Raw genomic sequence first — 13377 nt, 5'->3', positions numbered from 1 at the left:
GGGGGTCGGTAATCATAAAGCTATATTTGATTCAGCTTGTTAAGCTGTTCTGATGTCTAGAATTGAGGTCAATAGATTTGCATGAATTTTGGCACAAAGGCAGACCAACTTCTAGATTGAGTTACAGGCTTTTAGTTTCGAAAATTTGGTGGAGCGGCAAACATTCTTGGCTTTACATTAACTAAAACGTACACTCACGCGTTTTAAAAGATGTAGGCAGAGATGCAACAAATCAACGTATACCTATCCTCCCATATAGATTCATTATGTTTGAGTTTCATCATCAAATTGAAGTACGACTGTCTCTTCAATAGAACAATATTTCCAAGAATATAATTTTTTTTTTTTATGAAACACAACTTTTTGTGCTAGTGATAGTAAAAGGTATATTTATAAATAATCGTCCGTTCTACTCCCAACTAGGCTATCGATAGCCTAGTTGGGAGTAGAACGGACTTCCTAGACGAATGTCGACTGCCGTGGGGTAATCATCTCTCGTCAGTCGACATTCTACTGGACTCCACTCCACTCACCATCAGATGCTGTGGGGTCACTTTGCCGTGCACGTCCAAAAATAATGTCTTTTCTGAATTATCTGTGTATTTGTGAAGTATCGCTTGCTTTAACAGCGAAGGAAAACATCGTGATTATACTTGCGTACCTGTGAAGTTCTCTATAATCATTTTGAGGGTTTGTGAAGTGTACCAATCTGCATTATTCTTTTTATTTATAGTTTATTTTTTCTTATAAAATTTTACGCGAGAAGAACCATGAGTATAAGCTAGTATGTTTTAACAATGGAAATAAATTTTACGACCTTAATAACATCTATGTTCCTTTACGTTCCTTTTAATTCCTATACATTTGTGGGGATTACGAAAATTTGGAATATTTCAAACGAAAGCGTCCATAAGGGCGTGTTTTCTGTAATGTTTAATTTCCGCTATTGGCGCCGGCCCAAAACCTTTGTGAGAGGTTCCTGACACGGAATTAATTAAATTTTTTCATGATTACCCATTTTCATTTTGACCTTTGTATATGTTATAATGAGCGAAAGGCGCGCTTTTCTTAATTTATTTGATGTTTTTTTTTCCTTTTTTTGTTGAACTATGTTTTGTCCGCGGTTCCGTTGGCTTTGGTTTTTGTTTCTGGGATAAACGTAATCTATACCACTCAAGGATAATGCAGCTTTCTTTAAGTGAAGCCTTTTCAAGAATCGTCTCAGCAATTTTATTTTCGTACGAAAAGGTATAGCGATGGGCTAAAAAATAAAATATTCCTAAATGTCTAAAAAATATCGCACAAGCCTCAATACACAATATATAATAATAATGATATCAGCCCTGTATTATATACCTGTCCCACTGTTGAGCACGGGCCTACTCTACTACTGAAAAGGATACTCAATATAATACATTATTATTACAGCTCAAGATTTTTTAACAAGTTAGATCATACAATCGCAATTATGATGTCTAAAAAAGAAGTTATACGCAAGGGTTGGACGAGCTAGTTTTCCTTTAAAGATCAAAGAAATCCATACACATCTACGGTGTTGATAACTTGCCATCACGTGACTCCTTCCCTTAATAAAATAAATAAAAAGCCTCAGAAACATAAAAATACTCAACTCCTAATGCTAAGAAATACGCATGTCCACACATGAACCGGATAATCCGAAAATGTAGTGGGAATATGTGACCCCAATCAGAGGTTGCGCGGGGCACGGCCGGAACCGGAAGTCGGTTAAATTGCACGTGTTATTTACATGAATGCCATGAAAACATGTTGCGGTTGGGGAAAAAAGTTGATAAATTGCTTTCGGAAGGTTGTATTTTATATCTGCCGTGGCTGAACGTTTTACCGTTAATGGAGTAATAACGATCGGTTAGGGCTTCAATTGTATCATGCGTTCATGCGGTTAGTAGAACCCGACAGTGCGAGTTGGACTCGCGCAGTGGGTTCGGTACAAACTTGTTGGTAAAGTATATAATATATTAGCTCTGTATTATATACTGATCTACTGGGTACGAGCCTTCTCTACTATCGAGAGGAATTAGGCCTTATTCCACCACGCTGGCCTAGTGCAGAAGATTTCACACACCCTCAGTAAAGTGTACATAAATAATAAAATCAGCCCTGTATTATATACTGTTCCACTGCAGGGCACGGGCCTCCTCTATTACTGAGAGGAATTAGGCATTGTTCCACCAAGCTGGCCTACTGCAGAAGACTTCACACACCCTCAAAATTCCTATAGAAAATTTCTCAGGCATGTAGGTTTCCTCACGATGTTTTCCTTCACCGTTAAAGCAAGGGATAATTCACATAGAATACACATCATTTTAGGAAAGTCAAAGGTGTGTGTCCTTGAGTTTTCAACCTGCGGACATCCGTCTAGGCAGTCCATTCCACACCCAACTAGCGGCTACCGTACATAATATGTCGTAATATATTATTAACTTGTCGCATATAGTAAAGTACATATCGAACACGTTCTTGCAATAATAATTCGTGTCCAATACAATAACACGCTAATCAATGATCTGTTTGACCGTCCGTGTATTGTTGTTGGTCACGTACTTTACAACTCGCGGCCGTGCCTTCGGCTCCGAGTTAGTTGTATTGATATGAGAAAATATGATATTGATTTAGTTATTTAAATAAATAATACACTGGTAGAAGGTTTCGTGTGTGCGTCCGTATGAGTAGGTATACCGCAATTTTTCTTTCTGCCAAGCAGCAGTGTGTAGTCACTTGTGTTCCATTTTGAAGGACATTGTAGCCAGTGTAACGACTGGATATAATAAGGCTTAACATCTCATGTCTCAGGATGGCGAGCGCAGTGGAATGCTATACAATACTTTGTAATTCAAGGTGTTGGATAATGTTTTTAATCTTTATGGACGGTCGTATCGCTTACCATACAGCGAATGGTAATTTCGTCTCGTCATTCAAAGCGAAAAATATTCAGATACAGGATTTTTATATAAAAATATTATGTTTCTGCGTATTTTGAAAAATAATATTTGATTTTAACGAGGCTGCGAAGTAACAAATGTTGAATGAGGATTATGGGTTATCTGGTGAAATCTGACACAGAGAAGTGACTATCACGGATTTTTCACTAATTAATACTGCGTTCGTTTATATTTTACGTGCATGTAATTCAGAATCTCATGTTCGATCCATATATTATATGCAGAAAAATGTATGCTCAAGGATGTGTAGACAGCCACAAAATAGTTAAATAGTGCAAAACTAACTTGGTGGAACTATATACTATAGTTGTACTGTAGTATGTGTGCAGTGCTGAGGCCTCGGGGAGATTGACGGGTCGAGTAAAGTAATATTGGATTTCCATACTCAGAATCAGCCTGAAATCTAGAATTCGTGCCTAATATGGCGAGGGGCCTGCTCCCTATCACATCATGGGCGGAACACACTCGGCAAGAAAGTGAGTGCACCAATTGCACCTTGGCCTACCCATTTGAAAATAAAAGGCGTTAGTGTGTTTATAAATTTAATACCTTAAATCAACTACATACCGAACAATTTTAATCGTCATCTTTTATAAAAAATAAATCTATTTTAATTTCATCGAAAATAAATATTGATAAGTATACAAAAGTACACGGGCGATTTGAAACTTTGTTGAGCAATTTTCATGGTTGACTGTACAATATCTCGAGATTCAATTATCAAATTATAAAGATACCGAGCTATAATTAAATCGGGTCATAGTTGCGTGAAACGTTCCCAAATCCGATGAACAAACATGAACTTCATCAAACTGATTAGTGAACGTCTAATCACGTTACAAATTCACGGTTTGAATACTGAAATATGTATTTTGTATTTAAGTTATAATAAGACCAATCCGTCTTAGAATTTCGGCAATGGCGGCCAATGTTATCGGAGCTCAGTCAGGCATGAAGAGATATTAAAAAGGGCAAGTGTGTGCGCGTTACACAAGTACACTCTCTGTTCCTTCACCCCATAGTCCCGTGAGATGGCAATCCGACATGACCGGAGAGAGATCAGGCGCAGGACCAACGGCTTTACGTGCTTTCCGACTGACTCTGAGCTGCGACTGAGTGTTTTTTATGATGGAAAAACTTAGTCATTAATATTTTTTGGGCCCCGTGAACTTAAGACTATAAGGTAGTGGTACGATATCCACACACATCACACCTGTATCGTCGAGGGTGTAAGCAAAGATGCAACTAGAAGTTATACAGGATGAAGCTTATTTCGCACAAATTCTAGACCAGGGTTAATACTGAGCAGCCTATATATTATGGTCATACCGCAACGCCACACAAATATCCCACCGAGACAGTTACAAATTCCAATAACTGCATTTACGAATATATCTCCCATAAATATTAGTTTTTGATTGAGTACATAACAAATACATTCACTGGTGATGGTCTATATATGAGAATCCGCCTGGATAGGTACCACCGTAATGTCTATTCCTGCCGCCAAACAGCAGTGTCCAACTACTATAAAAAATATTTTATCATAATTTTATTAAATACGTAATCAGATAACTCAATTACAATTACTATTATATTCCATTATTATCAAAGCAAACATTGGTTACGCAGTCGACGTAATATTAATGAGATTGGGGTCTAAATGGCCATCAAGTACACGAAACGGTTGTCAGCGGGGCGGGTCTTTTGTGCCCCAAGGCATTGTAAGCGGCCATTTTGATTTTTACACTTCTAATGAAAAATGATTTCTGTTCGACATTCAATAACTTTTTGGATGTCGTTTGAAAGAGATTGTAAAGGTCAGCATTTGTTTGTGTGAATGTTCAGATTAGCAAGTCAAGATTAGATGACGTTTCATCATCATCATTATCAGCCCGTTGCAGTATGCTGGACATAGGCCTCTCCCAAGGTACGCCACAGAGCCCGGTCTGCTGCTTTATGCATCCAATCACTTTCGACCTTCTTGTGTAAGTCTTCCTACTATCTGGCCAGAGGGCTTCCCACCAAGTTTTCCACGTGGTCTTCATCATCATCTGCGACATATGTGGCCAGTCCATTCCTTCAATCTACAAACTTAGTTAACGTTACGACTATTCGTAAATGACAGGAAGCCTTTAACATTAGTTTGGAGCACTTTCATCCTCTGTTGAGTCACTAATTATTATATTATACAATCCGAACAACGGTGATTTTATATTACAGCACAAGCACAGCACGTACCGTGTCAAAATAAAATAAATTAATCATACTTGTTCAGTGATATGAAAGCAGATTAGTATAATATATTTCCTATCCGACCTTAAAACTTGCTCATTAAAATTTAATACCGAACTTATCAGCGTATACGCTAAAATAAATTGTTTATAAACGCCATCTACCGTACAAAACAACTTTATTTACATATTTTCGACGTTATAATAAAAAATTCATAACATTTAACGATGCTATGCTGTAAAACGTTTTGTCTAATTTAGCCATAAAACTTTATCTCCAGACATTCGATAGCAGTTCATCCTCTCTGCCATAAAGTTTGTGAGTTAGTTTAATTTTATTCACGTTTTGAAAAGGCTTTTTTCTGCGGTTTTAAGACTAACAAAAAGTTTGAGTCAGCAGTTTGCATAGTCGCTATGGTTTATTCAATGCTGTGGACTCGGGTTTATTTATTCTGCTACGATATTTGCTAGCCGTTTTAGACTTTAGTGACATTGTAATGGTGGTTAGTTGAAACTTGGAGTAAATACCTATTTATCAGGTTAAACATCAAATATGTTATAACCTAAATATGAAATGCACTAATCGATATACGTCATTTATTCTTATATTATTTTTTGTTTCTATTCGCAGTAATTTATCAACAAATAAATTATTTGATGATTGAAATAATTTACTGGTGGTAGGTCTCTCATATGTGAGAGTCCGCCTGGTAACACCGCAATGTCTATTTCTGTCGCTAAGCAGCAGTGTGTAGTCACTGTTGTGTTCCGGTTTGAAAAAACATTGTAGCCAATGTACCTACTTTATGGGGGGGTCGTATCACTTATCAGGGAACGGAAAGCTAGTCTCAGCATGCAAAGAAAAAAAAAACAAGAATATGTACAAAAATTTCAAAATGTCACTCAAAGATTAATGACGATAAAAGTCAATTCAAAGTTTTACGATAGCATCGCCCTAATTACGAACCCTTCTCACAATGTTTAATCCCCCGCGGATTACTGAAGAAATCTCCGTAAATCTGTTGGTAGCATTTCTTTTATTACAACCGCCGGCCGAGGGATCATCGTCTCATATGAGAGCGGAATGGCAGTCAGCTAAATTAAAATGAAGTTTATGAAAATTGCAATAAAGCGTATCACTGAAACTAGTATATAAAATTTAAAGGTGGAAAAATATTTATTTAATTTAAAATTTTTAATTATGGTTGCTGGTGGTAGGATATATCTTATATCCGCCCGGATAGCGACAGCCGTACACAGGGTGTTAACACCCGCCTTAGTAGGCCCCGTAAGTGTGTCGCGTTCCGGGATCAGCCTATATATATCCGGTTCCAACAGGCCGGCATAATTGTGTCGACTGTTGTGGGGTAATCATCTCTCGTCAGACGACATTCTATTATCCACTTAACATCAGCTGCAGTGCAGTGCACGGCATTATGATGTGCCCGTATAAAAAAATAAATAAGATAGGAATATATATTTTAATAATATAAAACGGAAAGCTTTGTTTTTCCTATCTCATAATATCTTATCATAGGTACTGAATGTCAAAGTTCAAAACGCGCCCGTATAAAAAAAATGTTTATATTTGTTTGTATGTATTTTAATTATATAATGCGAAAAGCTTTGTCTATTTTTAACCGACTTCAAAAAAAGGAGGAGGTTATCCATTCGACGTGAATTTTTTTTTTGTATGTTTGTTACCTCAGAACTCGCTCATTTATGAACCGATTTGGAAAATTCTTTTTTTATTCGAAAGAATTTCTCTCCAGATTGGTCCCATAATTTTTTTTTAACATCGCTCGGTAGTTTGATTTTAAAATTAAAAAAAACTAGAATAATTATGTCGTCCATGAAAACGAAATCGCGAATTTAGCTTTCCTGTGACGTATTTAGTTATGTTATTGCATTGAGTTTGGTTGAGTGTACTTCTCACATACTTATACATATACCATAACACCTTTTCCCCGTGTCAGGGGGGCCTTTTCCCCGGGTAGGCAGAGGCGTAACATTTCATCGGGATAGTCGTACTATGTGTGAAACATATCAGTTGTGTTTTGAGTTGAGTTTAATTGACTCTACTTCTTACATACATACATATTTGTATATACCATTACACCTTTTCCCCTTTTTAGGTGTAGGCAGAGGTGTTACACCACAGCGCGATAGTTGTACTATGAGCCAAATATAACAGTTGTGTTTTTGCATTAGGTTTGCTTGAATCTAATTTCTTACATACATATATATAGCATCACACCTTTTACCCTTTTCAGGGGTAGGCCGAGGTGTAACTCCTTAGCGCGATAGTCGTATCGTGAGCGAAACACAACTACGCCATTGAGACGGTCTATTTTTTACTAACACAAAAAAGCAAGAAATAAAAATAATTTTAACAAAAAATTAAACCGCCTTCAAAAACCACTCAAAACCAAAAAATAATTTCACATAACAGTTATATATTGGATACCAATTTTGGAGTCGGTGCCTACTTAAAATTGCTAGTTAAGCTAGATAAATACATTAACAAATATACGAAAACAATGTGCTGCCAGCGTACAAAGTCAGCAAGTCAGATCGTCACCGGAGATGAACACACCGCCGCAGCACAGCAAATGGAAGCTATTAAGGAAATATTTAAGTTTGTAAACTGTACACTACCCGAATTCTTCCCCTGTTACATATAGCTGGTCAAATGTGGGTATATTACACTCCCTGCCCCGAAAAAAGAGGAAAGAAAAAGATGAAACACCATACATGTGCTTGGTATTACACCTTTCACTGTGTATGTTTGTTAGTAGTATACGCGAACCTACTCCTTTTAATTGATTTGAAAGAAATGTAGCTCATGGATGGACTAAGCAACAAATATAGCTAACTAGCAATTTTAATTTGGCACCGACTCCAAAATTGGTATCCAATATATAACTACTGCAAACTACACAAACTACTCATGGAAAAGATTGCCTTCAATGGGATCCGTGGCAATTTACTTCGTTGGTTTGTCTCATATATTTTCAACAGAACTCAAAAAGTTGTCCTTAACGGTCTTGAATCCGAACAAATTATAGTCAAGTCAAGAGTCCCTCAAGGATCTATTTTAGGTCCTTTTCTATTTAATATATATGTAAACGACGTAAAAAAATGTTTTATTTCTTCGAAATTTCTAATGTATGCTGATGATGTAAAAATATATAAAGCTTGTAAAACTACACAAGACTGCTCTCTTGTGATCTCAATTTATTTAACAACTACTGCCGTGACAACAAACTTTTTCTTAGTCTTCCCAAATGTTATTCCATATCCTTTACTAAAAATAATAATAAAATCCATTTCAGCTACTCCTTAAATGGTATACTCTTAAATAAAGTACTCTGTTCGTGATTTAGGAATTACGCTGGACTCCTCTTTGCACTTTGATAAACACATTGACATTATTGTAAGTAATGCTTTTAAGATGTTTGGTTTTGTTATGCGATCCTCGCGTGATTTCGTTCGTTCCTCTACTTTTCTATTGCTGTATAAAACGTTAATAAGATCACAACTAGAATATGCTGTACCGATCTGGAATCCTATCTACGACAAGTATAATGATAGATTAGAAATAGTCCAGAAAAAAATTATACGCGCTATTAATTATAAATGCTTTCGATCAAATGTCCCGTATGAGCAGCTATTAATTCAACACAAGATGCTTAATCTACAATCCAGACGTTTGCTTATTACTGCAATGATGCTACATGGTATATGCCATAACAGATTTGACTGTATAGATTTAAGAAATAAGTTATGTTATATAGTACCTAGGACTGTTATGCGACGGGAGGTGCGCGTGCCGAGGCTGTTCCACATGGACGCATGCAGGACCAATGCCGGGGTTCGTGCGCCTACCCGTCGAATAGTCGAAATTTATAATACGCATTTCCACAGCGTTGATATTTTCTCACTTTCAAAGCAAAAATTTAAAAAATCTATTTATAACTTACTTTTTACTAATGTATTTTAAACTGAATATCGCAGGCTTGAGATTTTCTCATACTTATGACTTACAGACGTCTGTTGCTTCTTTGTAAAGTTTTCTGTTAAACTGTGAACAGTGTTGTTGGTTACATGTTTATTAATGCAGTACATGTGTAACTTTACCCTTTACTTATTTAATGTGTAACTGTTTTCTGTTCCTTTTGAATAAAATAAAAATAAAAAATAACTGTAATGTGAAATTATTTTTTGGTTTTGAGTGGTTTTTGAAGGCGGTTTAATTTTTTGTTAAAATTATTTTTATTTCTAACTCATAATATCCTTTTTATTGAATCTCAAAGCACAAATACACTGACTATACTTACTCAACTATAACTAGGAGTGGCGTAGGGTCAATATAGCCCGATTCCTGTCGGCTTCCCTTTTTGTAGAACTTGTGTAGAATCTAATCATCATTAGGACGATTTGCAGACCACATTTATGCATATGAGTACCTACATCACAACATGTAGGTGTTAATATGCATTTGAGTCCTCTTTGGGGAAATTTCACCTTTCACTACTGATAACTAGTAAATCTGAAGAAAATCAGTATGTCGTAGTGGAAAAGAGTATGCAGTCACGTCTCATCCCAAGGGTAGACGTTCAATGCTCACGTACTAGGAACCAATTTACTCGGATCACACTTATGGGAATTGAATTCGCGACCTGTCGTATCAGATACCATATTTTTTAGGACGTGGAAGTTTGTGCACTGTATCTGAATGACGGCGTACATTATTATTATTATTATATATATATATATATATATATATATATATATATATATATATATATATATATATATAAATGAATCCCTATTTCCCTTGGTCACGCTATCACGCGTGAACGACTGGACCGATTTCACAACTTTTTTTCTTGTGTTTATTATTGTCAGGAGAAGATTCTTATGAAAGAAAAAGATCAAGAAATTGCGCCGAAAATTAGAAAATTTAAAAAAAAACTTAACGAATATATTAATTTTATACAACTGTCAATTGTTTGAAATAACTGTCAGCGACTGACTGAATGCGCGCTGCAAATTCATAGTTAAGTCGGGACAACGTCTGTCTTGTCAGCTAGTAATAGTATATATGAGGTTGCCCAAGATGCAACAGAAGCCATGTCATTTTTGACTTGCCAGATTCGTTTGCCTATTTTTATAGTTTTAAAAGGATTTTATTCTTTAAACTCCAATATTATAATAATGCTAGATGTTTTTCGCGACACCGTATGAAAAGCCTTTCCCATTATAAGAGTCCCTAAAATATTATTTATAACGTCGCCTATAAGACATTTGCGACATTTATAAAACGAACAATGGGAACAAATTACCGGGATAGTAAATATTCTATGTGTTAATCCAGTACATGGTCTACTTGTGTGCCAAATTTTATCTAAATCCGTTCAGCTGTTTTTGCATTTACTTCTATCAAACATTCAAACTTTTACAAAAATTTTCGTATATTATTTTTATAATATTAATGAAATGAGATCACGTTGGTCTTAATTTTGAAGACAATAATCTGTTTGTGGATAAAACCACACTGCCTTCAAAGAAATACGAATATACCCTTTAACCTATTTTTAACCGACTTTAAAAAAAAGGAGGAGGTCCTCAATTGGATTGTATATATCGATATACAACATAAGTTTCATACATATTAAAAATCAGCAATCTCTTCTATGTTTTTTAACCTAGTAATTTTTTTCGAAAAAATGGCCTAAGTAATTTAGCCTTTAACCGTTGATATATATATTTTTTTAATAATTTCGGTTGCATAGATAAGTCCTGATAATTGTTTAAAAGGCGATTTTAATGTTAGTAAAAACTAGTTCTGTCCTAAATTTAACAAATCGGTCACACCCAGGACTCGTATAGAGACGACCTGAATAAGCCAGGGTTAAATGAAATATGCTTTGGAAATATTCAAATTAGCAGACAATTAAACCGAGGGGTTCCAAATAAATTATATTAAGTCGTGGGAGGAATTTGAAACCAGTTAGTAACGAGATAGGGCTTCAAGTCTGTTGAAGGCTTAATGTCATTTCTAAACATTTTAATGGAGATATTTCTTTCTTTAAAAGCGGCGATAGCCTTGTTGGGTGTGGAACGGACTGCCGAGACGAATGTCCGCAGATTCAAATCCCAAGGGCACACACCTCTGACCTTTTTTAAAATCATTTGTGTATTCTTTGTGAATTATCGCTTGCTTTAACGGTGAAGGAAAACATCATGAGGAAACCTGCATACCTAAGAAATTCTCTATTAGGAATTTTCGAGGTGTGTGAAGTCTACCAACCCGCACTAGGTCAGCGTGGTGGACTAAGGCCTATTCCCTCTCAGTAGCAGAGGAGGCCCGTGCCCAGCAGTGGGAGAGTATATAATACAGGGCTGATGATGATTTCTTTAGAAATTAAAAAGTACTTCTTTATGTGGTACAAAGAATAATAAAATACAGCCATGGGCGCCGTCAAGATTACTTTTCGGGAGGCGTATCTGCATCTACACATTATTAATAGGTACTACATAGTGCCATTAAATATATATGTCGGAAAAATTACTAAGAATATAGTACATTTAAGAAAAAAAATATATAATTAATTTTCGTTGTTCTCTTTGCAACCCTTTTACGTTGTTAGCTGTCAGTGCCATATTTTGTTCTTATGTCAGTAGGTTGTCAAATTTGGCAGTTTTACGATGAAAGATGAAAAGATTTTTGTTTTGTACGAATTCTAACTTTAAAAATTAAGTTTTTGGAAGAAATTGATAACTGGCTGGTAAATTCCCTACATATATATTTTTAAATAAAAGTCGCGAGGGTATTTGTAAATGCTAAGTAATAATGATAACCTCCTCCTAGCCGAATTTCGACCACGGCGGCCAATCTCAACGGAGATCAGCCAGCTATGCAGGATATATTATAGTGCACAAGTGTGTGCGTAATACACAGTTGCACTCTCTGTTCCTTCACTCTCATAGTTCAGTGAGACGGCAAGCACACATTAACGGAGAGAGATCAGGCGCAGGACCAACGGCTTTACGTGCTTAAAGGTTTTATTAAGCAATGATAAAACCTTTGAGGTCAATAGTTCTCATTGTCAGTGTTTTTTTTATTTGTTCCGGACAAAGGGTTGCAGTGGAACCCCTTGCACTCCTCTCACGGTGCCCATGAATGCTGCTATTATTATAGCACGGCGTAGAAGTTTGTTGCAATAAACATAGGAAGAAACATCGTGATAGTATATACAATTAACTTTTTTTAAACGGAGCATAATATGTGAGCTCATTATATAATTAAAATAAGAAGTTAATTACAATTTAGAAGACAGTTACAAAGGCGTATGGTAAACGAGTATCCATTAAGATCTAATTAAAAATTATTACAAGCCTTTTGATGGATTACGTCGAATTACCTATTCGTACTCGTTTTTATGAATTACATGCCTTCTACCAGCATTTTCTACCAGACACCGAGAATTGATTATTTCTGCTAGGTGTTGGTTGCGGCTTCTCCCGCGTGAAAATATTACATAGGAAATTGTCTATGTACCGAACCTAACCCGACCAATGGGTTGAACCCGAAACCTTAGCATTAGAGTGGTACCGTAATAAAATTACGCCATTGAGGCAGTTGCTCCGACCAATTTGGATAATGCTCATTATAGAAACCTGATGGTACTAATGATTCAACATTTTTTACCTGATAGAATAGAACACGTTTACTTGTAAGACTATTCTGCTCCTTTCTAAAGAGTATCTAAATATTGTCCATATAAAATTTTGTTAGCTTACCTCCTGAGGCTCGGAGTCCACGAACCAGTCAATGGTGGCTGATGGCAGCGAGTAGTCTGACGTGCAGTTCACCAGCGCCTGCTCCCCCACTTGCACCAGGGTTGGTAGCCCTGTGATCAGTGGGTCGTATTCTGGTAACACTGGGAACAAAACATTTACCATTGAGCAAGTGGTTCGCATGTAAATAGTCTTAATAATTATTTGCTACTAGCCATTGCTTGTGGCTTCACTTGCATGGTAATTTTTTCAGCATAAAAGTTCCTCTATACTCGTATATTTTCCCGAGATAAATTTAGTTGATGTTCTTCCCAGGGTCTCTAATTATCTCTATACCAAATTTCATCGAAATCCGT

The 13377-nt window shown here is 36.2% G+C and overlaps 1 protein-coding gene across 1 annotated transcript in view; it reads right to left on the bottom strand.

The window, feature by feature from the left end:
• The window catches only part of LOC115453502, a 94769-nt gene that overhangs the window by 14504 nt on the left and 66888 nt on the right, over window positions 1–13377 (bottom strand). Inside the window, exon 4 of the mRNA XM_037437965.1 lies at window positions 13025–13164. Coding sequence (XP_037293862.1) covers window positions 13025–13164 — 140 coding nt within the window. The remainder of the gene's footprint in view (window positions 1–13024; window positions 13165–13377) is intronic.

This window comes from Manduca sexta, chromosome 12 (assembly GCF_014839805.1).
Source record: "Manduca sexta isolate Smith_Timp_Sample1 chromosome 12, JHU_Msex_v1.0, whole genome shotgun sequence".
In the NCBI taxonomy this organism is placed as follows: domain Eukaryota; kingdom Metazoa; phylum Arthropoda; class Insecta; order Lepidoptera; family Sphingidae; genus Manduca; species Manduca sexta.
The sequence above is the reverse complement of the archived record's forward strand: the minus strand, read 5'-3'. Positions and strand labels throughout refer to the sequence as shown.